This window comes from Lynx canadensis, chromosome A2, assembly GCF_007474595.2.
Source record: "Lynx canadensis isolate LIC74 chromosome A2, mLynCan4.pri.v2, whole genome shotgun sequence".
NCBI lineage: Eukaryota > Metazoa > Chordata > Mammalia > Carnivora > Felidae > Lynx > Lynx canadensis.
The window spans coordinates 101,463,992-101,489,146 of record NC_044304.2 but is presented as its reverse complement, the minus strand read 5'-3'; the positions used below and the strand labels follow the sequence as shown (position 1 = coordinate 101,489,146).

The window sequence follows — 25,155 nt, the reverse complement described above, 5'->3', positions numbered from 1 at the left end:
GGTACATAGCCATCTTGGAAATCAATGAGACATTTCCATAAAACTTTTTGGGGGTTGCACATGGTATTTGCTTGCTAGTTTGTTTTTTGTTTGTTTATTTGGAGTGTTTCTCCTTTGGTCTCTTTTTTACTGATTAAAATATTTAGAATCATTTTCAGATGTTGAGTGACTAAGAAGGCAGAAGCTCATGTCAACCATTTAGCTCACTGGAGAGGGCAATATTTTTATGATGATAGTTTCTAAATAGAGAATAACTGCAAATACTAAATATTTTTCTTTCCCTTTCTTTTTTCCTTTCTCTCCTCCTAATCCTATAGGGTGAAAAAAAGTATCTTTGAAAAGAAATCTGATGATTTCTTTTAGTCCATTTTAGTTTCCAGGTTGGAGTGAAGTTCCTGGCATGTGATATTAACTCTTAAATCTTTCCTTGCTCCTCAACATTGATCTTGCCAATGTTTTGGTTTGTTTGTTTGTTTGTTTGTTTGTTTGTTTTTGTGCTTTGTGTGTGGGGGTTTTCTTGGATATGGCACCAAAAGCACAAGCAACAAAAGCAAAAATCCACTCATGGAACCACATTCAATTAAAAAGCTTCTAGGGGCACCTGGGTGGCGCAGTCAGCTAAGCATCCGACTTCAGCCAGGTCACGATCTCGCGGTCCGTGAGTTCGAGCCCCGCGTCGGGCTCTGGGCTGATGGCTCAGAGCCTGGAGCCTGTTTCCGATTCTGTGTCTCCCTCTCTCTCTGCCCCTCCCCCGTTCATGCTCTGTCTCTCTCTGTCCCAAAAATAAATAAAACGTTGAAAAAAAAAATTTAAAAAGCTTCTGCACAGCAAAAGAAACAATCAACAAAATGAAAATGCAACCTATGGAATGGGAATAAAAGTTTGCAAATCATAAATATGATAAGAAGTTAATATTTAAAATATGTAAGGATCTCCTGCAACTCAATAGCAAAAAAAAAGTCTGATTTAAAAATAGGCAGAAGACTTGCATAGACATTCTCCTAAAGAAGACATACAAATGGTCAACAAGTACATGAAAAGGTGCTCAAAATAGCTAATCATAAGGGAAATGCAAATCAAAATCACAGTGAGATATATCACCTCACACCTGTTAAGATGGCTATTATCAAATGAATGGAAAGATCCCAAATGTCCATCGATGGATGAATGGATAAAGGAGATGTGGTATATATATATACAATGGAGTATTACTCAGCAATCAAAAAAAGAATGAAATCTTGCCATTTGAAACTACATGGATGGAACTGGAAGGTATTATGCTAAGTGAAATTAGTCAGTCAGAGAAAGACAAAAATCATATGACTTCACTCATACGAGGACTTTAAGAGACAAAACAGATGAACGTAAGGGAAGGGAAACAAAAATAATATAAAAACAGGGAGGGGGACAAAGCAGAAGGGACTCATAAATATGGAGACAAACTGAGGGTTGCTGGAGGGGTTGTGGGAGGGGGGATGGGCTAAATGGGTAAGGGGCATTAAGGAATCTACTCCTGAAATCATTGCTTCACTATATGCTAACTAATTTGGATGTAAATTTTAAAAAATAAAAAATAAAATTAAAAAAAGAAAGAAAGAAAATGATGCTGGTGAGTTTGTGGTACACCATTGGTGGGAATGTAAATTAGTACAGTCTCTATAGAAAATAGTATGGAGGTTCTTCAAAAAATTAAAAATAGAATTCTCACATGATCCAGCAATCCCAGTCATGGGTATATATCCGAAGGAGACAAAATCACTATCTCAAAGAGATATACATCTGCACTCTCATGTTCACTGAAGCATTACTAACAATAGCCAGGACATGGAAACAACATAAGTATTATTTAGCCATAATAAAAAAGAAGAAAATCCTGCCATTTGTGACAACATAGATGGATATTGAGGGCCATATGCTAAGTGAAATTAGTCAGACAGAGAAACACAAGTACTGTATGATCTCACTGATACTTGGAATATAAAAGCATCGAACTTACAGAAACAGAGAATAGAATGATGGTTGCCAGGGGCTGAAGGGTGGAGGAAATGCGGGTATGTTGGTCAAAGGGTACCAACTTGCAGTTATAAGATGAATAAGTTCTGAGGATCTAAAGCACAGCATGGGAACTATACATACAGCACAGTGACTATAGCTAACAATGCTGTGTTATACGCTTGAAATTTACTATGAGAGCAGAGCTTTAATGTTCTCACCACAACAAAAATGACAAATTGGTAATTATCTGAGGTGAGAAATACGTTAACGAACCTTATTATCGTAAACACTTCCCAATATATATGTGTATCAAATAGTCACTTGTGCACTTTAAACTTACACAATGTTGTCTATCAATTATACCTCAATAAAGCTGGGAAAAAGCTATGAGAGGGGATTGGCTTCAACAAATATTAAATAGCTAGACAGTCATCCTAATGAACATAGTGTTTCTGATGCATACAGACCAATGGAATAGAAACAGATGTAAGGGTATTTAGTATATGATAAAAGCATCATCTGAAATCACTGAAGCAAACATGAGACATTAAATAAATGATGCTAGGATGTCTGGTTACCGATTGAAAACATAAAATTAAACTAATACTTTACACCATATACAAGACATAAATTCCAAATGGATCAGGGTTCTAAATGTAAAAAAAAATAAATAAAACCACATGTGTACCAGAAAATGCGGATGAATTCCTATATTAACGAGGTATAAGCTAAAGTTCTCTATGACTCAAAATCAACAGAAAATAAAAAGGTCAATAAATATGACTACATTAAAGAATATTTTTAGTTAAAAAGGGAGGAAATTCTAACATATGCTACAACATGGATAAAGCTTAAGGACATTATGTTAAGAGAAATAAGTCAGTCACAAAAGAGCAAATATTGTATGATCCATTTATACGAGGTACTTAGAATAGTTAAACTGGTAGAGATGAAAAGTAGAATCATGGCTGTTGAGGTGGTGGGTAAAGGAAATGGGGAAGTTGCCATTTAATGGGTACAGAGTCCCAGTTTTACAAGATGAAAACAGTTCTGGGAATTGGTTGTACAACAATGTCAATGTACTTACTACTGAACTGTATACTTAAAAATGATTAAGAGTCAGTTGAGCATCTGACTCTTGGTTTTGGGTCGCGTCATGATCTCACAGTTCGTGAATTCAAGCCCCACGTTGGACTCTGCATTGACAGTGTGGAGCCTACTTGGGATTCTCTCTTTCCCTCTCTGTCTCTGCCTCTACCCTGCTCACTCTCTCCCTCTGTCTCTCTCTTTCTCAAAATAAATAAGCTTTTTAAAAAATGATTGAGGTGGTAAATTTTATGTGCTGCATATTTTACCATAATTAAAAGTAGAAACTAATTTTTAAAAATTAATTTTAAACTCTGACCTTGTCAGAGACCTGTGCAAATTAGATTTCTAGGGAAAAAATCCCTCATGAGATTTGTCCCAGAAAAGCAAAGTAGGAAGCACACTCGTCTCCTGAGCTATCAAAAGGAGCAATCCACATTGATACTTCCTACCAAGGGGGATCCAGTTAATTTTTGCCAGTGCATTTGCAAAACAGAGGAGAATCTGTGAGGTGGTTCTAGCATTAATCCCCATAGCCACCTCACTCCACTCCCCTTCCCCCCACCAACATTTTTAATGCTTTACCAGGTACCAACTTCTACAATCCCAAGAAATTTGGAAAAACCAAGACAGGTCTACAGAATGCCTACTGTAAAAACAGATCAAGCATTTAAACAGAGGCATAGAAAATACTTTCTTCTCCCCTCTTCCCATCACACATCACACGTGGCTTCGCATAGGTGCCTATCTATTTGCTTAAACTACCTACCATTAATAACTCCTCAGTAAAGGTATGAAATAAAAACCTATTAAATCAACATCACATGTTCCCATATCCTAGTCTCAAGGCCTTGCAGAGCCCTAAAAAAGGGAAGATATAAAAGATGGTAGAGGGTCAACAGTGTCAACGAAGTTCCAGCCCATAAAGAACCATGATATTAAAGAAGAAAACTATTAGAAAACTATTAGATTCCCTGAATGAACAAAAAGTGGGATAGGAAGAATATCCAATAGGAACTGTTGTTTGAAGTTTCATCAGTGATAGTAACATATTCAGAGAAAGAATGGATCAAAAGGACTGAATGGGTTTGTTAGCATAGAAAACAGGGATTCAGAGAAGCAAGCAAGATCATGCACGCTCACCACTCTCAAAGACAGGAAAGCACAAGACAGAGAATCTTCACTCTACTTTGGATCGTGCCATGTCCTCTTATGAAATAACCTCAAAGCTTTCTAGATATATATAGAGAAACGGATGCATCGATATATGGATCTACATCAAGTTTTGATTACTAATTGGGCTCTCCAGAGCTGCTATATGTGCTTTAGGTATTCTCACAGGAAAAGGGCATTATCAAAATAATGTTCTGGTTACAGTGAGTCTATTTCCGACTGTTAACTCTGAAAGCACTGGCAAAGTTTAGTTTCTGGGCCTTGGACTAAAGCAGTTTCACCAAGCTGATGCCACCCTGCAGGACCTCAGCTAATCATTTTTCTACCAGCTCTTCTCAGGACTGTTTAATGCACAATATTTAATTAAAAATTTTTCCAGATTTTTAAATAAAAGAGTATGGGGTGGGGCAGCACATCATGGTAATGGAGCCTAGTTACCCAAGTTTTCATGAAGAACGTGAATACTTCATGAGAAAGAGAACAAATGCTATTCTTGCCTGTTCAACAATCTTGCATAATCATAAGACTTTTATAAAGACTTATAACCAACCTTTCTCAGTCAGCCATTTGAACACTGAGTTGCATGTAAGATGACCATATAATTTATCATCTATACCAAGATACTTTAGAAAGTAAAAGAAAATTTTGTTTATATCAACAACAAGCATAAAATAGGACTGTCTCAAGCAAACAGAAGTATATTATCATCTTAGTCTTATGGTCTTGATCACTGAATATTCATTAAATACCTACTTAGAAAAAGGACTAATTCTCTTCACAATTAAAAACACAACTAGAAGCTTTTGAAACAGAGTGATCTCAATTCATTATTCAATAAACAAAATAATTTCCCAAACACAGAAAAACTTAGGATGACATTGGTCTGTTCATCTTCCCCAAAAAAAATTTGTTCAGCTCAGGGTTAGTAAGAAAAAGAAACTCCTACTGCTGCTGATGAAGCCATCTGTGCTTCTGAGACGGCTGACAGGTGCCTCCAGAAGAAGCAATCAAAAGTCATTAACGATCAAAATCATGACAATTAAATACAAGGATCTATTAGGGTCTTATTATCCAAATTTCAATGAAAAGAATTCCAACACCCTCTCCCCCCAAGAGAAGAGCAGTTACTTTAGTTTTTCAATCCATCCGTTGTCCTCTGCTTTTCAGATTATAACTGGAATAGCTTGAGCCCTCAAAATTTTTTAAGAGTACACTCTTCTCTCAGCCAGACCACTTTCATACTAAGGAAATGTATTCTGAGAAGATGTGGCATTTTTAAAAGTTCAAAGTTGAAAGCATACATTCTATAAATAAACCTACAATGAAGTGCTAAAAGGTTTATTTCTGATTTCTTATTTCACAAACTAGGAACTAGGCATAAAAATATTGGGTCATAAAATGCTTAAAAAGTAGATTACTAGAAACTAATAGAACACATTATTATCTATTGAGCCAATGATGGGTCAAATGGCATTTTGAATTCTTGCAGAGAATATGAATATGACCTTCATGTATACCATTTACAGAAAGCAATTTTATTTACATTTTTAAATCCACATAAAGGTGAAAGATGATACTGCTGCAAAATGGAACATTTAATTTTTTGCCCCAAGGCATAACTAAGCTCTCCCAAGGTCAAACGTAGCACAAGCCTGAAATGAAACCAGATTCTCCCCCCACCATCCAATGCCACTTTGGGCAGGAGTATGTTGGGTCTACTTTTATTCTTCAGAAATAGAAAAATTCCTAATTCTAACACGAGTAAGTGTATAGAATATTTGGTGGGCATTTTTCTATTTTATTTTTTAAATCATATATCTAGACTATGATAAGAATGCCTAAGCTAAAATAGTTGAATGTTTGGGACTATTTTGACAATAAGGTATTACACTAAACAGATATTTTAAAGTTTCTTAGTTTGTATCATCACGCAAAGACTTTACTTTTAAAAGAATACGAATTTGCATCTCTGTCTTATATCCGGTAAGCTGTCGGAACACGGGACTCATGAGAATGCCACAGGAGAAACTAGAGTTTTTGCCTCTTACATGTGGTTATCCCGTTACAAATAAACTCTGTTCTTCTCTCCCCACTTCCTTCTGTCCAGACATGGCAAGTAATTCAAAATACAGGTATATGATTTGCTAGGAAAGATACAGATATTATGGATCATTTTAAACTCCATCACAGATGACTGTGAGGGTTGTGCTTTATGCCCTGGTCTCACTTATTACCTTACCCTGAGGCCCAGGGATCATTTTTTATATCAGTCAGGTCAATAGATGTAGACTTCCTAAAGAGATTGTGTCCCACATGCCATCAGCATAAGCTTGAGTCACAGCCATTAATATCAAACCTGCATTTGTTACCCTTGTATCCCCCATTTGTCGGGAAGCCTCTCCAGAATAACTACATCTAATGATGAAAATAACATTACAGTAGCACCACAGCAATTTTATGCGCACTCCAGCTACCCAAATAAGGTCTACCCAGAGCAGTGGAAAAGAAGAACTCTGCGTTAAAGTGGAAAGCAACAGTTACTTCTTTCAAAAACTTTTTAAAATGAGGCTCATTCTCCTCCCCCTCCATTACAGGCACCCATGCATGCATACATGCATACATGCACACATGCACATACACACACACACACACACACACACACACACACACACACACAATATGGTGTAGGAATTAAAAGCACTGACTCAAGAATTATATTGCCTAGGATCGATTATTGCCACCTTGCACTAGATACATTCTCAATGCCTTAATTTCCTCATCTATAAAATGGTGTATTATTAATGATATGACTACAATGGGCTTAGTAATATATTAAAACTAATCATATGAACAATACTGATACTAATAGTACCTATCATCTCATAGGACTGAGAAAAATAAAATGAAAATGAAAAAATAAATCCATGCTAAAGTTGCTAAAGTCCTGGCACAGTGCTTGGCTCTGGGTATAAACAGGAATGTAGAACACTTTATCCTCTGCAGTCATCCCATACCTTTCCTAATTCTCATGTCAAATCCAAGACACAAAAAAGTTCTATGTAGGAACCTCTTCTTGGGTAATCAGGGCAATGCCTTGGAAGGAGGTATATGGTGGCAGACAGGAGATATTTTGAGCCATATAGGAGAGGGGTGCTGTGGCTTTCACCTATTAAATTATTTCATCTAGTACTGCTGGGAGCTTAGGGTGCTGCCACATCTAGGAAGTCAGCTACAATGAACTTTAGTGGAGAAAAGTAGCCCATACCATGGCCAAAGGACCTTGGACTTCAAAACCCAGGAGGCTAGATATTTTGATTACTTTGTATGCAAATTTTAACAGAATTTCAACTGTTAGCAGTAATTAAAAGCAAAAATTGCTCGCAAATATCAATATTTTATTTTTTTAATGTTTATTTTTTGAGACAGAGACAGCATGAGTGGGGGAGGGGCAGAGAGAGAGGGAGACACAGAATCTGAAGCAGGCTCCAGACTCTGAGCTGTCAGCACAGAGCTCCATGCAGGGCTCGAACCCACGGACTGTGAGATCATGACCTGAGCTGAAGTCAGATGCTTAACTGACTGAGCCACACTGGCACCACACAAATATCAATATTTTAAATCAGATCTTAAGAAATGTTCACACTGTTTGCCACCTAAATTAAAACATCACAAAAATTCTCACTCAACTAGGCAATCTGTTCAGTAGGCCTGTCAATTACTTGTGTCTTCATTTCAATAAACACTTGATTGGTTGCTGTGGAAATGGCCATTTTCTTCTGGCTTTACACAATGGTTACTATTCCCATTAAATTAATATGGCTCTCTGGGCAACACTGGGCAACTGTACAGCAATAAACCACTGGGAAAGAAAAGATGGTCCTAGGATAGAGTCAGCCTTTGCATTTACCCAGATAAGGGCTGTGTTGGGAGCAGGGGAACCTGGTCCAGAAACCTTCCTGTCTAAAAAGTATCAACACTTTTTTCTTTACTAGTTTACCACTTTTATGTGCCAGGCACCTGTCAAAGCTCTTTATAGCGCATTACCTCAGTTAATCCTCAATAATAACCGTATGGTTTAAGAAGTATTGTTAGCCCCATTTTACAGATATGGAAACTGGGTTCTGAGAGGTTAAAAAGTTTGCCCAAGGTCATCAAAAAGAATGAAATCTTCCCATTTGCAACTACGTGGATGGAACTAGAGGGTATTATGCTAAGTGAAATTAGTCAGTCAGAGAAAGATAAACATCATGTGACTTCACTCATACGAGGACCTTAAGACACAGAACAGATGCACACAAGGGAAGGGAAGCCAAAATCATATAAAAACAAGGAGGGGGACAAAACATAAGAGACTTAAATATGGAGAACAAACTGAGGGTTGCTGGAGGGGTTGTGGGAGGGGGGGATGGGCTAAATGGGTAAGGGGCATTAAGGAATCTACTCCTGAAATCATTGTTGCACTGTTGCCAACTAACTTGGATGTAAATTTGAATAATTAAAAAACAAGTTTGCCCAAGGTCACAGAACTAATAAATCACACTGCTATTCTCTTCCAGCTTCTTTCTCTTAACAAGTCTTTTTTAGTGCTACTTCCCTTAAGGGAAGCGAGTGATCTGAGAGAGGGAGAGATCCTGAAATGACTGAAAAACGGCCTGTTTTCTCCCTCCTGTGGCCAGGTCCACATTGGAGCCAACAAGTCATCCACTTTTTCATCATAACTCTTTTTTTAAGCATTTTTTTAAATGTTTATTTTTGAGAGAGAGAGGAACAGAGTGTGAGTCAGGGAGGGGCAGAAAGAGAGGGAGACACAGAATCTGAATCAGGCTCCAGGCTTCTGAGCTGGCAGCACAGAGCCTGACGCAGGGCCAGAACCTGCCACGCATGAGATCATGACCTGAACCTGGCCGCTGAACTGACTGAGTCACCCAGGCGCCCCTCATCATAACTCTTCTATTTCTACCATGAATTCAGTGTTGACACTTGCACAGGGGCCATGACATTACCCATTTAGTAGAAATAATAGTAGAAGTAGTCTTGGTAGGGTACCAGCCATCTTTCCACATGTGCATTTGCCTTTAAAGCCTCTTGTTTTCTTCACCAGTTGATCAAAGAACAGAAGCAGACTGTAGGGGGCTGGAGGGGGTGTGTGGGTATACATCAATCTGAGAGAGGTGCATATATATCTAGCCACACATTAATTATAGCCATTCTAATTGTAAAGGACTTCAGTCAAGAATGCAAGGCAGGATTAAACATCTCAGGCCAAACCATTCACTTGTCACGTTTCCACTCTCCAGCACATTTCAGAGAGCAAAGCTGCAGATCCAAAAGCAGTAGTTCAGCAAACCTGTGCTAATGCCAGATCTGCATTAGTTTGATAATGGCTAGAGATTACGACTGGCTCTTTGGTGCAGCTGTTCATAACTCTGTCTTATTAAACCAAAAGAAATAAGGTTGAAAATCTAACATGAGGCACTCATCATTCAATTATGTATTTCTTGTAAAAGAGGCAAAAACTCTGCCATGTTCTGCAAAATCTCCACATCAATAGCAATTAAGTTTCACATCAAGACCAGAGAAATACTACACTGACTATGCATGAATAACTTCCTTTCATATGCAGTGGTTTGCATCTTTCTCTGCATTTAATTCTGGAAAACAATAAATGACGGTGCCTTGGTACAAGAAATTATATACAAATAACTGAAAAAGATACGTGAGTAAAGGTATTTTATATTTTCAATTTTAGAGATCATATAGTCAGCCCTATTACCAACACCACAGCTGCCCCAACAATAAATTACAACTCATCATTTTACAAAGAGATTTAGAATCAAACCTGGGATTAATTATAGTATTTTCACTGGAAACTTCTCAAACAGAAAGCGTAACAGAATTCATGTTATCCAGTCCATGTTTTTAAGAGTTTTCTATCAAGCATTGAACAGCATCAGGAATGAATATAGCTAGTTGGTAACTTAGGGCATTGTTTCTTATTTAAAGGAGATGTTAACACAATAATTAAGGGCCCATTTTTACAAAAAGGACAAAAGGGACAAAAAAAAGAGTCTAACTATTTTAGGTAGTCTTTGAATGAAATAGGGGGGAAAAGAATGTTTTGAAAATGGTTTTTGGCCATTATAATTTTCAATCCAATCAGACAAAATAAGAAAAAAAAAAAAACCTTCATTCTCTAAATGAAAATACACAGTTAAAAAAAGAAAGAAAAGAGAAGAAAGAAATTCATAGTGGGGCTTATTAGATCCATAAACCAAGTGACAGAATAAAGAAAACCATAGTTTTTAACGTATGTTAAGGGAAGAAAAGAATGAAAAACACCAATTTTTCTAAATTTTGCCCACATTTATGGAAAGTAGCTGAAGAGATTTAATAGTGTCATTATAGTCAGAAAGTCTCATTTGGAAGGAGTTTGAGGCTAAATTAAAACCTCTACTTATTTTCTTCTTCAAAAATTCACATTTAATATTCACAGTCCACAACTCCAATAAGTATATTGTTGATCATTTTAAACAAAATAATAAAAACAATATTGGAAGGTTTTTTTTTTAATTTTCTTTATAGTAACCCATGGATCTCCTTGTAATCTGGTAAATCAAACAAATGAATCTTTCCTAAAATTTTGATTGTGTACTTCGATGTTGCCTCAGAGTCTTACAATCAGTTTCAAAACTGGTCAAGTACATAAAAGAAGGGGCAGGTTTATGATTAGCACATCAGTTCACAAAGAAGGACAATAAATTTCCATTATATTGTCAAACTCACTCAAAACAATCAAATATTTCACTGAACCATTTACAACTATTGATTGCACACAAAACCTGACTTTATATTCTTCCTATTTTAAGTAGAAGTGATATTTTACAAGGGCTTCACAAGTAAGAGATTGTGAATGTAAAGCAGTCCATTAATTTTATATAAGCTGTTTTATATACCTGTGGGCCTCTAATAACATTCAGCTACAAGGTTACAAGGAGAAGAATCATTTTCTAAAGTTCAGTTGGAGAGGTTGGCGTATATATACATAACTAAAATTCTAGCTGTCATGCCAGCAGTTTCTTTACCAAAATTGCTTTCATTCTGTAGCTGAAAATACTGACATAAACAGGACAGTAGTATAGTGTCAGTTACCAGATTCCTATCAAGGAAATGTTACTGTCAAACTCAAGTTGAAATTTCAAGGCCAGCAACTTAGAAAACAAAAGGATTCCCCACTGTAATTTCCCATGGAATCCTTCAAAAAGGAAATGTACAGATGTATATCTAATCTTCCTCTATATGCATGTGTGTATGTGCGTGCATTTAACTTGTAAATGAAAAAGACTCTTCTAAATCAGGAAATTTTCTCCAAGCCTTTCTATCATAATTTTTTCTGGTAATAACCTATTTTACAGAAGGAAATCTGTGCCTCCTTCCTTTTAGACCGTGACTTTCGGTTTTATTAAAATTCCTCCCGATTTGCAGTGTGATATCTTTGTGTTGGCTCTGGAAGGCCACGTTACTTACTCTATGTATAAATGTGTGCACTGTGGTGGGTTAGGTACAGGGAGAGGCAGAAAAAATGCAGGGCTTTGCAGATGTTTCTTTCTGCTCAGCTTCCTGCATCATAATGCAACTTTGCCATGCTAAGCCCAGTGTACATTTTCATTGAGCGGCTAGCCGGGCCTTTTGTTCCACTAAGTTAGTACAAGCTAATAAATGTCTTTTCACTTTATTGGGACCTCTCTTTAAAAAGACATGACTGTGAGGTCTGGTCTTACAGAGATAGTCTTTCAGACTTGAGAAAAGTAAATTAAAAAGACATTCCTGCTAATATCAAAGCAGGCTTATTACTTCAATATAAGCACTTCCTTAATTTTCCTTCCTCAGCATGCTACATAAATATAAATAAAAAGGCTCTCCACTGGATGCATGTTACATATATCTCACAGAGTTTAATTATAAAGCCTCTAAAAATGAAGATGGTGGGAGGAAATGATGTCAGTAGATCATACAGTTCTGGTATTGAGTTAGCTGGCTGTCTCTGACAGCACAGAACAAAGACACTCAGGTAATCACAATATACCATGAAAGGCTGGGCTTGGAGAAAAAGAAAATCCCAGGGGTAAAGAGTATGATTTCTACTTTAGTGCTTGGAACTTCACAATTTTCAACTTTGTTTTCATTAATGTTATTACAGATGTTATTATAATTATGATAATTTTAATGCAATTAAGGAGGAGGAGTTAGGTTTTCTAAATACCACACCCTCTCTTCTCTGCTAGACTGATCAGATATAAAGAAGGGGTGAGGCAGATGAAGGCCAAGCACTCAAAAATACACACATACACACAACACCCCTGGACTGATCCGTAAAAGCAACGACATTGCAGGAAACAGTGAAGACACCCGAACAAAGAATACAACTTTCATCCCAGTGGCTGCCCACCAGGGGTGGCAGGCAACTTCTAAGAGTAAGAAAGACTTCCCAGGAGTGCGGGCTGCGCAAACAGGGAGAAACAGGAAAACGCTGTGCAATTCACCAGGCAGGACCCTGAACACTGCAGTGACTTCAGTGGGGTTAAGGTAGGTTAAAAACTGCAGCCAGCTGGCCCCGAAGGCAAAACGCTAGCTTCGCGCTGGGAAGAGGAAGGCTATCTCAGCCAGGCCTTCAAGAATACCCTGGAGACGTTGCGCCTGACCCTTTACTTCCATTCCTATTCAATTCCCGGTCTCTCTTCACCTCCAGATTGGCTCTCTTCTCGCAGGTTTGCCTTTCCCCAAGCCGGTTTCTCACACAGGTTGATGGAGCACTGCCTGCCAGACCTCTGCTCCTTTAATACTGTGGGGATTTGCAGAATCGGGTATCCTGAAAGGATTGACTCTTCCTATAAGGCGAGAGGAACGGAGAGAACTTCCCAGCCAACCTTCGCCTTTGACACAGAGAACCCCTAGCGCCAACTCTGGGTACTCCCGGCTGATTTCTGGACCAAATCAAGCGTGTGACCACCGCCAAAGAGGAACTGCGCACACTTTAAGTGACCGCAGTGACGGCTCTAGAGGGCTCGGAAAGGCCCAGGAAGGATGTGCAACAGCAGCCAGAGAAGGGGAGCGGAGGAAGGAAAAGGGGAGGAGGGACAGTCGTGGTGTAGGAGGGTTTGGGGGTTTGTTCGGGGCGGTTAGGGGCTTTTTGTTTTGTTAAGTAAATAAGGAGAAATTTCCCCCCACCCCATCCCTGTTCTAATGATGATAGATTCCACGCTGCATCAGGCCCCACGCTGGGGAGCCTAACCACACGGAAAATAATGAGGCTGCATCCCCATTCGTCTGCATTAAAGGCGAGCCGGGCACTTTCGATAGGAAATATATCGATTCCTTTGCCCGGGCCTTGGTTTGTCCTGCTCCCCGTGAATAATTGCTGCTCCTTTAGAAATTCATAATAATTAGGACTTCCCACCCTGCGCCCGCGCCGCTTTTTAAAGGCGCCTGATCCTGGAGGGCGTCTCGGTGGCTCCAGCCGTGTTCCCTGCAGGTGGGAGAGAGAGCATGAATCATCCCCCACCCCCCCCCCCACACACACACGTGGTTTTACTCTGAAGAGAAAGTTGATTCCCCCTCCCAAACCTCAGTTTCCTTGTGTGTCAAATGGGGCTTTTGCGCTGTTAAAGATACAACTTTACATCACTTGAGTCATGCCTGTTTGGGAGGAGGGGGAGATTTAACGAACTGTGTGAGGGAATGCGGACAGACGGGGAGAAAGTGGGAGACACAAGGATTCACCACCCCTCAGCCTAAACTCTGTGGCAATCACGTGACGCCGCAACCACCGATGTTGTGGGGGGAAGGGGGGCAAACGAGCTGATCTGACCACAGGAAACACCGGGACCTAGCTATCCGAGCTCATTGCTCCCGAACGCCTGGGAGGGGGAGGCAGGTCGTTAAAGTCGCGACCGGGCGGTAGAGAAGTGACTGCGGAAAGCGCCAACTCTACTTCTAGAGGTGCCGAGCCCGCGCGGCCGCGGGGAGGAGGGCTCAGCGGCGGACACCAGGCGGGGCGGAGCCTGTGGCTCTGTCCGTGGTTCTGAACTACCGCTCTGCAGGCCGGGCTGGCACAGCCGCAGGCCACCGAACCATTCAATCCCGTACCCGCGACCTCCCTCCGGAGAACTGCTGCAGTCCTGCCTGCTGCCCCAGAAGCGCCGAAGCTCGGCGGCGTCGACAAAAAGTTCCCCTGAAGCAACGCTTTGGTGGGAAGGCTTGGATTCCAGACGCGAGAAGGCTGCACCTGTGTTTTCTCCAACCAGCTGGGATTGCTCGAGGTCACCTGAGGCTAAAAGCAGACAATAGAGCGTGCGTAGCTGTGGCGGCGGCGACTCCCGCCCGGAAACTTCGCGGGGCCCGAACACTCTGCGGCTTTGGTGAGAGGGCTGTGTTTTCCGACTCTAGGGTATGAAGCCTACGTCGAAGAAAGTTTCTGGCTCCTAAACTGCAGAAGACGACTTGATATGGCCTTTAAAATCAATGGATGGGGAGGGGTTCTGAGACCTAGGGCGGGATGTGTCAGGAGGACCCCCCTTCCCTCCGGTGGGGAGAGGGAGTCCAACCTCCCTTGGCGGCCTTCGCCGCCACTGCCTCGGATCCTTCCCGTCAGGATCCATTAGGCTTACGAGGGTGATGGGCGAGGCCTGGCCGGAGTCAGGTTCAGCAGAGACGCGCAGAGCCCCCACGAGCCAGTTTCTAAGGAAACCCTCAGTATTTCTCAGCAGCAATTTGTCTTATTGTAGGAGAAAGAAGCAGTACAAGAAAAGCCGCTCGGTTCTCCATTCTCATGCAGATGAGGTGATGCGCTCCGGCTGCGGCCTGTGTATCCCCCTCCCCATCGTATTTCCGGCTTGAACAAGTAAAATACCCTCATTAATTTAAAGGAAGTTGGAGCGTCAGAAGGCGTTTCGCAACTTGCGGCGGCCGGAGAGGCAAGTAGTGCACTCTCGCTGCTCCTGGGACCCCACTGCGCTCACTATCCCAAACCCCCGCTCGCCACCTTGCTTTCCACCGTCCCGAGAACCCGACTAAACGCCAAAGGAACTTTCTGTAACGAAGGGCACCTGAAAAAAGATTTCTCTCCCTCCCACCCCCACCTCACCCCAGCCAGCCCTCGCCTCCGTAGTAAACAAAATATGCCAGAAAAAGCTGTTTACAGACGGGGTAATTAGGTTTTCAGCCAGCAGCAGAAACGCGGCGCGCTCATTAGAAGTTTAAACAAACAGCCAGCAACCCTCGAGGGCAGACTGCAAAGTTGGAAAATGCGCAAACGTGCTCCTAGGCGCGCGGAGGGGCACTAAGAAGCCGCCAATATATATCATCTCAATAAAAAGCCGCTCTTGGAAAGCTTGCATAGTAATTGAGATGGGCGCTCTTTTCTGATCTGGGTTGGCATTTCCTCATCTCGAGCTGACAGAGCCAACTCAGGAAATTGCGGGTAATATTCATCTGGGGAGCACTTTCATTAAACGTAATTCATTCGACTTTCACAATAAATTGAGTGACATCCTTACAGCGGAACCTTTTTATCCTTGATTAAGTGCTTGCCAAGCTTTGGTTTCCCACTTTATTGTCACATTCCTTCAAGCAGAGTCGTCAACATGCCAATCGACAGCAGAAAAAATGTGCGCGTCTTGTTTACCAAGCTCCGGGAGGGGTTAGTGCTGACATAGAGAAAAAGAGCTGGTCGGGAGCTTGAGTAGCGGATAAATCAAGACCGCAACTTCCTGCAAACACGCGTCGGGACCTGAGGAATGGTGGCGAGTAGACGGCAGGTGGGGGGGGGGGGGGGGGGAGGCGAGAGAGTATACCCAACTTACCACCCCGCTGCTCCTGTACGCAGCCGACCCCGACCGCCCCTCGCCTGTCTGACTAGTCCGCCTCCCTCTATTAATTAAAATAGTTAAAGACTGTTAAGGTCTTAGAATGAGATCTGAAGATCCTACAGGACTTGGTTGCTTTAAGGGAACTTTACAGAATCGAATCAAAGCTAGGCATCTTATTTAAAAACAAACAAAAAACTCTGAAAGAATCCACACTCCCTAACTTGCCACTGGAAAGCAAGCAAACTTTCAGAGCCTCTATCGGCTTTCTTTCTGGGCGCAAGGGTGCAACAAGAGTGTTATTTCTCATTCCCAAGATTCCCTTTTGACTCTTTGAACAAACGCCGCCAGAGCCAAACTCATTCTAGGCTCTTCAGACCCCGGAATTCCAAGAGAAGCTGAGGACCGCCTCGATAATTCAGGACTGGGAGAGATCAGGAAGGCGTCCCTTTGCCAATCGGTGGTCCCTTCTCCCTCACCCCCTATAAAATCAAAGAAGGCCAAGACAGAAAATTGCTTATTTGAAAAAGCAATATCCAAATGCTTTCATCACTCAAATGTCCTTTTGAAAATATTGTCCACGGTGGTTATTACGTGGACAATGCTGTCAATTTCTGTAGTCTGCAGAAAATTTTCCCTCATATAAAAAAGTAGGACATTGGGCACCTGTCTCAAAAAAATCAACCAATTTCCCTGCCACCAGATACATTTTTCACCCAGACAACACTTTCATTAAGGAGGAAATAGCAGTCAACAATTCAAAGCCAAACAGACATCAACTTCACACAAAGAGGAGCCACGAACTTAATGGCTTTCCGGGAAAACAGCTGAGAAAGTTGGAGTAATTCTGGTTCTCCCCTTCTGATACTGAAGGCCGTTTCCCCCAGAAGCTATTACTAGAAGGCCCCACACCACAATAATCCTCCTGAAGTGTGGCAGAAGGACAACCCACCCAAGCGCTTCCTACCACCCAGGGAGCTTTCTTGGTCAATGGATAGTTGAACATTTCAGGAAAATACCTGGGATCCTAACAACTTTTCCTCCCACAGAGCCCTAAAATATGTCTTGGGACTGATGAGTTCTCATGTTAGGCTGCTGGGGTATAGTCTTCTTCAAAAATCTAGGTTTAATCCTGTATCAGGAAGGCTGACCCAGGATAGAAAACTCTGGAAATGCAGCAGGGGCGGGGAACTTTTAGTACTGTCTCCAAGAACTGGGCTTAATAGAAAACACTGAATAACTGTTAGGTAGTTAATGCACTTTTCTTTTTAGGAATAAACCCAAATTGTAAAATTTTCAGTGGGCAGTGGCTTAATTATCCAAGGATGTAAAGTGCTTATACCTAATCCAAAGGACAGAGATTGGTGGTCTCTCTCCTGCTGTTTTTTCTCAGCTTCCTCAGTTCTTAACAGCCATCTTCACACTGTGTGAAGTTCACCCAAACGGTCTGGCTTCTAATAGTGTGGAGGTAGTATTCCATGGATTTATTAATCATTCTTTAGTCTCTGTTAAAAATTGGTGTGGAACTCATATTTTAAGGACACTCTAATTTTGAGGGAATAACTGACTCAAAATCTTTTTTAAGGACAAGGTTTGGAAAGAATTTTTCAATTCATGCCCATATTGGTTAAAAAAGCAACCAGATTATTAGCGATTTTAATTCCTATCAGAACTAGTGGGCCTAAATTGGAGAGTGAAGAGCCTCTTCTCATGAGAACAGAACTGTGGATGTGTGACTGACCACAATAACATCATTCAACCCCTTGTCACATTCCCTGGACTCAATTTCTGAATAACGTTTTTGTTGACATGCCCAGGGATTGCTCATTAGACCTCAGTTCTCAACTCTGAAAATTGCCATAGGTGAGCCCCCAACAAGACACCTCTGCTTCTACAGGGAGGTGCTCTCCCTGAGTGCCCTGGCCTATCCTTCAGTTTGATCCACTGAGAATGACCCCAATTTAGGACTCCCTTTCTTCAAGACCAGAAACCACATTTTCCTAGTTTATCCAGTGTGTGCTTCAATTCAGTTAAAATGCTATCGTCCTGTTACCCATTCTATCATACTCAAAACATCTGGGAATCAGTCCAGAACTGACAGGAGAATAAAGATTGCAGGACTTGTTTTTTTTTTTTTTTTTTTTTTTTTTACACAAGTATTGTTATGTCATAGGTTCCTCTCCTGCTGAATTGAGACTTTTAAATAAATCTACAATACACAAAATTCAATGGACAGAAAATTTCCTTGCCTTTATTTTTTTTAATGGTTTCCAATTCCCCTGCTTTTATGGCTGGAGTTAGCCCTGTGGTGATTTTTTAATATGCCAGCTAATATGCTTCAGAAGGTTACTTTGTAGACACATTTCTAATTAACTTCCCTTTGCAGTACTAAATTCACTTCCAGTTTGAAATAGGACAGACTCATCTCACAATAAACACAAAAACACTCAAAATCCTCAACCTAGAACAGGCATTCAAAGAACTCTGGGCCAAGAAACATACTCTGAGGACATTCACCCAAATACAGGCAGGAGACTGTGGCTTAAGAATAGAGAGCATTGAATGCTCTCTATAGAGAACTGGTTTTCATTAAAAAAAAAAAAAATCCACAATTTGGGAATATTTAAGGTATTTGTCAATAAGCAGAAGCACAAATATTTTTGTGTAAGAAATACCTAAACAAATCTTGTTCCCTGGACATAATGTAGCGATCACTCCTTGGAAAACATAACTGGGATTCCAGGGGCTGAAAAGGGAAAGGAAGGTGCACTGTGCTATCAGCTAGAAGGCAATGCATAAACAGAGCACCCTGTCACTTACCTTGTTGTGTGAGCTCATAAAGACATAAAATTACTCAATAAACTCCTTCTTGGCTATGGCAACTCAAGGAGAAAAAATAAAATAAAATAATGGTTTTGCCACCCCTGCCTTCTTGGAGTGTAACTTCAAGCAGCTCCTGATAACTGCATGCATCTATTGTAGTTTCTGGCAAAGATCTGGGATGTTCTAAGGTACAACTACAAATAAATGATAAATTCAGTTTACAGTATGAGGTGTTTTAAAACAGATGGAGAAAGAAGCTTTGACCATTTCTTGGTCCCACTGCCCTAGAGCTTTAATCAAGGCTCTCCACTTCCTTAACTGCCTAGAACCAACCTGTCCTGACTGTCCAATTCACCCTTTTAAGCTCATTTCCATGGTAAAAATCAGCTCTCTGTTCCTCCGGGAAAACATCTTGGAATTCTGTGGGCAAATAACCAGAGGATTACAATCCCTGGAAATACTACTTTGGGTCACAGCCACCAGCCTTTTGTTTTTGTGGTTTCTATCCCCGACACACAAAACAACTTTAGATCCGAAAGAAAAGGATGGACTTCTAAAATCACCTTCTCTATTTTATTGTTCACATTTTGTATTGTTTTGAGTGAGATTGGAAAAATTGTCCTCCTTTCTCGGTATTGCAAAAGGCATTCAGGTAATGAAGTCTGTAACTAACGGTAATTGAATCAAGCATAATTTGCACACTGAATGGTTTTCAAATGCTCCAGTTACAATTAAAGGAGAATTAATGCGCTTGTTGTTGAGAACGCAGCGCATTAGAATAAATCCAGCACTGTTGTTGTAATGAGTGGAAAACGGTTTAACTGCCAACAAACACATTTAAAATTTAACACAACGTATTGATTTCACTTCTGCTTTGATAGATTATTTCACAGACTATCGAAATACTTGCTCCAAGCAATAACTGCACCACGGTCGGGAGCCTTTGCCGTGTATGTGAGCACAGTCCAAGGACAATAAGAACAGTCCTGAGGGTCAGGTCATGCGTAAAGGTATGCAGAGGAAAGGGGCAGAAGGTTTTCATGGTCAAGGGAATTGTAATATCCCTCCTCTGTAGCTTTCATTTTGCCGTCCCTCCCTTCTTTCAATAAACAATTTCTCTATTTTCTCTGGTCAAACTTTCTGCCCTCGGTCTTGGGCTCTCAATGTCAGTGGGTTGACTGGACACAGGTGGGGGCAAGAATGATTGAAGATGGTAAATGGGAAGGACAATTTTTGCATTCTGTCTGCGTTCCAGTCTAGGAAAGCACAGACTTCGGTGACAGAGTCAGAAAGGCTGTTCTTTTGGATTGGCTGCCCTGGCTTTCACCTGTTTACCCCAAGGTGTCCTGTAGGCGAGGACACTGACGCGCAGCGCCCTCTGGCGTCCACGGCTGTGATAGGCGATAAAGATGCAAAGACAGGCAACACTGAGGGTTCTTGGATTGAAGCTGAAACCCGTGGAATGCACACGCCCCACATACATATTCACACACGCGTATACATACACACTCATTAACATACACAGAGTTCACACAACTAGCAGCCCCTCAGTCACATGCACCGGGGCAACAGCTGGGAAATGTTCTCAGGTTAGCAACACTTTTGCTCCCAAGCTGGTGGGTTCTGAAACCCTTGGGACTGAGGGACCGCACCGACCCCCCCCCATCCCCCACCCCATCCCGTTTATCCAGCCCCGTCGGAGAGCTCAGGCCGCCCCAGCGCTCCTCGCCCCTAGTCAGAACTCACTGAGCCCTCTGTGTGCTCTTGTGAAATAAGCTATGGGGAGTCGGTGCACAGACCACAACTTTACCAGCAGGGTGCGAGTGTCCCTGGCCCTCCCTGTAGCCAGATAGGAGAAACTGCTCCCTCCGTCTTGGCTCCACGCGGTGCCCACCTCTACCAATTCACCTCCACCCCAGTTCCAACTGTGTGCAAAATCCGGACCCCCGAAACTCCATTCCAGAAAGACACGGCAGCGGCTGGCTCTGTTTAGTATTCCCTTCCTGACCACAAGGTCCGCCATTCCCTAGTAAGGGGATCGGCGCTGGAACTGGGGTTCAGTTATTTGGTGGAAAGGAGAGCTAGGGAGGAGAGCCACTACTTGTTTTGCCAGGGCACCCCTGACTTAACTCTTTCTGATCTGATCGCTTGTGGTGCTCCTATCTGATTAACTTGTCCTGTGTGAACCCTACGAGTCGAACAAAGTTACCTGTACTTCTTTACGTGCCATATCTCCAAACTGGGGGACTAGGTGGGTGGATTCACTTTCAAAGTCACAGACCCGGGCAGATTGGTGCTCCGCACTCTCTACCTCCATTTCCTTTCGTTAAACTCTGTGGATGAACTAATGAGAGTTCCATGTCTTACACCCTTTCTCTCTGTCCTGTCTCCCCATAAAGCATCCCGTCCCACTATCTCCTCGGTTTCTGGGGGTCCTAGGGCACCCTATACCTGTTCGGAATCACGCACAGGAGAGGGAGGACCGGAGCAAGAAATGAGGGTGGGAGCCCTGGAAAATCCCGCAGGGATCCAGACACCAGCTTGCCAAAGTTGTTCCAAACACGGTCGCTAGGAACGCTGCTCTCGCTGAACTGGCGGTCTCACCCTCCTCCCGCCGCGCCCCTGGGTGTCTGGCCTCGCGACCAGGGTGGGATTGCGGGGGCGCCGGATCCGCAGCGACTTACCAAGTAGACGGTGGGCTGCAGGAGGAGAAGCCGTACCAGCACGCAGCCTGCATCCTCCCGCGTCTCAAACTTCCTCGGCGGTGCTTTCGCTGAGTCTTTGTTCCTTCAAAAACATAGATCCACCTGACATCCACTTTACAGAGCAAGGAGCGCTCCTCAGCAGCCTAGATACAAATGAAAATTAGACATCCCATGACCACGCGGGCAAGGTTAGGCTTGGCAACCAAGCGGGGAAAGGGGGGTCGTGGAAGGGAGGGGTGGACCAACACCCGAAGTGGGTAGGGGCAGGAAAAATTGAAAAGCAAGTAAATCCAGCGCCTGAAAGCAGCGAGCGCGCGGTCCGCAGGCAGGCGGGCAGGAGGGTAGGAGGGATGAAGGGCTCCTTGCGCCCTGCGCTCCTCGGGTGCGTGTTCCCCGGCGGTGGAGACAGGAGGTGGCGGGGCTCACAGAGCCGCGTGCAAGCTGGTTCGGAGCCCAAACGTCTTTGGCAGCGAGACCTGCCCTAGTGTTTGATGGCCAGGCGGCTCGGACTTAAAGGCGGCGGCTGGTTCTTCGCCAGCCCTGGCAGGGCTCACACACGTACACACCAGCAGAGAGATGGAGAGAGAAAGAGAGAGAGAAAGCGAGCTAGAGAGACTGGGGCGGGGGGGGGGGTGGCACGGGAAGAGGAAGGGTAGGTAGAGCTGACCAGGATTAGGTGCTGGGTATCTTCACCCGTTCGGTGGAGTGGGGGTGGGGAAAAGGAATGCAATTTGCATACAGTAAAGCCGGGCTCAGTTTACCCATTCGAGCCCCCTGCACAAAGAGAGATACACGCGCATACAAGCACATCTTTGCCACTACTTTTTTATTTCGAGCCAGGGACACAGTCAATCGCTAACTTCTAGAGTGGGAGCCTGCCCCCGGTCTGTGAGGTCACCCGCCAGGCGCACTCTGTCCCCCCAACCAGTGGCCTGCCCGCCGCCCCTCTCTGGTGTCCACCATCCCGCACCAATATACCCTCTCCGGGACTGTGGAGGCGAGTGTACGTACCGCACAGGACTGGGGGCGAATTCGGCGAGCAGGGACCCGCTCTGGGCAGGCTCCATGGAGGAGCTACTCGGGCCTGGCGTCTCCGGCGCCCCGGACATGCCCTCCCTGGCGCTTCATCTCCATGCTCAGGCGCGGACCGTGTCCCGCTGCCTCGTTCAGCCTCGGCGGATGTCCGCGTCTCAGTGCCCGGGTGGCGCTCAGGCTTGGTTCCGTGGGAGCCTAGGCTCGGGCACAGTTTGATTCACGGTGCAGGAAACTTAAGAGGCAAGAGAGGGAGGGGGAAGCAGAGGAGAAAGAGAGGAAGAGAGAAGGGAGGGAGTGAGAGAGGGAGGGAGAAGCGAATGTGCCGGACAGACTGGGACTGCCAGCGCAGGCTCTGGGACACGCCGCCCGGGGCTCCTTGCCTTCCCAAGCTGCCGAAGGATGGTGGCCAATGACTTAAGGGGAGGAGGACTGGACTTGAACTCGAGAGAGGAACACTGGCCTTTCCGGAAGAAAAGAGCCACACGGCGGGCGCAAACGGTCCGGTTTCTGAGGGAGGGGTGAGGTGGCAAGACCTGAAGGCTCCCGGCGCACCGAGTAGCTGCACCGTCTACCGCGACACTGGGAAGCCAAGGAACACTCAGAGCCGAGTCGCAGGCCCCGTGCACGGTCCTGCCCGGCCACTGGGGGACGCTCTGGAGCGTGCTGGGGTTCGGGGCGCCGACGAAGCCGTTCTTTCTCCGTAGGTCCGCAGCTCGCGGCGCCTACCTTCCCGACACTGGCAATACATTGGCGAGTGGGTCAAACGATTCCTCAGAGACTAATTAATAACCCCGAGTAAATAGATCCCGCTCCCAGGCTCTTGGAGGGCCGGACTCGCAGGGAGAAGTGGCTCCTACGGTGTCTCTGGTGGCCCCAGCGCCCAGTCCCGGGGGGCGTGAGAACTGCGACAGCCAGAGGAGTAACCGGGAGCGTGGTGGGGCGGTGCGTAGGGCAGGAACGGGAGCAGGCGGGTGCAGGGCCCCCCCAGCCCGCCTCGGGCGCCGACGCGGGGCGCCACCGACCTGTGGCTGCGGGGCGCGATGCGGGGGGCGCTGCGGACCGCCAGCCATTCAGCGCGCGACAGCTGAGAGGACTGGGCGACCTTGCGCGTTCGACTCCTCGCCGAGGGCTGGGCGAGTGAGAGGAGGAGTGGGGTGGAGGGGGGACTCCGGTGGATGCCTTGAGCCTTCGCCACCTCCCTCGTTCCTGACACTCCTACCAACCAGCGTCTCCCACTCTCGGCCTCTTCTCTCTGACTTTCGCTTTCTCCCTTTCTCCCTTGCTGTCTCTCTTTTCGGTATCGTCTTTTTATCTCCTTTCTCTTTCTTGTGCTCTGTGCCTGTCCTTCGGCCGCATCTTTCTACCTTTCTGTCTCTTTCAGGATTTCTGACTCTCTCCATCTCTGTATTTCTGTCTTTACCTCACCCCGCCATTTCCTCTCAAACCTTGCCCTTTTCTTCTTCCCTTCACTCTCTCCAGTGCGCAACCCTCAGGCCAGCGTCGCCCATACCCGGGGTGAAATCCCAGGACCAGGCCCTTCTACTACTGCTGGCCAGGCCGCCAGCACCTCCTCACGGTGCCCAGACTCGGTCCACAAGTGTGAGCAAGGCAAAAAGCACTCTTCTTCCCCCCACTTCCCTGGTTACCTCTCCCAGCCCTGCTTCACCAGAGCTTGACCTGGAATGATGCCCTCTGCACAGTGAAGGCTCCATAATCATCCATCTGTAAGAGTTGGGCTGAAATTTATCTCAGGACCTCTAGTTGATGGCATCAAAATAGAATCGTGATTGTTTAATGAGTCTTGGGGAGTCCTTTCCTCCAGGGTGGCTATTGGACACCTCATGTTCCACCCTTTCCAGCTGGTTGGGGGCCAAGACACAATAGGTCCTGGAGGACTACAGGTTGAGTTCCCCTGGAGAAACTGCTAACCACCCCCCCCCCCCGCCCCCAACACTGCCAATCAGCAGAACCACCCCTTTCTGCAGCAAAGGCAGAAAGAGCCCCATTGAGACTTCCTCTGGAATCAGACCTCCATTTAGATCCCCACTGGAGGGCATACTGCCAGGCACTTTGAGGCCTACACTTTCCTTTCCAGGTAAAAATAGCTATTTAAAGAGCAAACTCTTCTAATCTCAAATTTGTACTCTGCAGCCGTGACCTCTTGGAATTCATTGGGGCATATGCAGAGTAAGGCAGTGAAGCACATTTTCTAAGTGGGACTCCGAAAATGCACTTTGGAAAAAATGCACATTTATATATAGCATAGTTTGCAATGTTATCTTGGCTGTCTTCATTACCTGGTTTTCATGTTCTTAAAAGTTTAAAGAAGAAAAATAAACTTTAGGGCACCCATATCTGAGGCTGAAGCTTTGTCTGTCCTCCACCCTCCAGGATTCAAGAGGCCACCCTAAAATCATCCCCACTTGTAGTAAGTTCCCATGCTGGAGGTGGGACTGGAGTGAATGTTGTCTGCCTCT

General features: G+C 44.1%; 1 protein-coding gene across 1 annotated transcript in view; it reads right to left on the bottom strand.

Annotated features, from left to right (window-relative positions):
- Window positions 1-22,453, bottom strand: part of NXPH1 (neurexophilin 1) — a 298,235-nt gene extending 275,782 nt beyond the window's left edge. Inside the window, exons 1-2 of the mRNA XM_030296761.1 lie at window positions 22,383-22,453; window positions 21,623-21,725 (exon numbers count right to left, since the gene is read on the bottom strand). Coding sequence (XP_030152621.1) covers window positions 21,623-21,725; window positions 22,383-22,453 — 174 coding nt within the window. The remainder of the gene's footprint in view (window positions 1-21,622; window positions 21,726-22,382) is intronic.
- Between the last annotated feature and the right edge of the window lie 2,702 nt (window positions 22,454-25,155).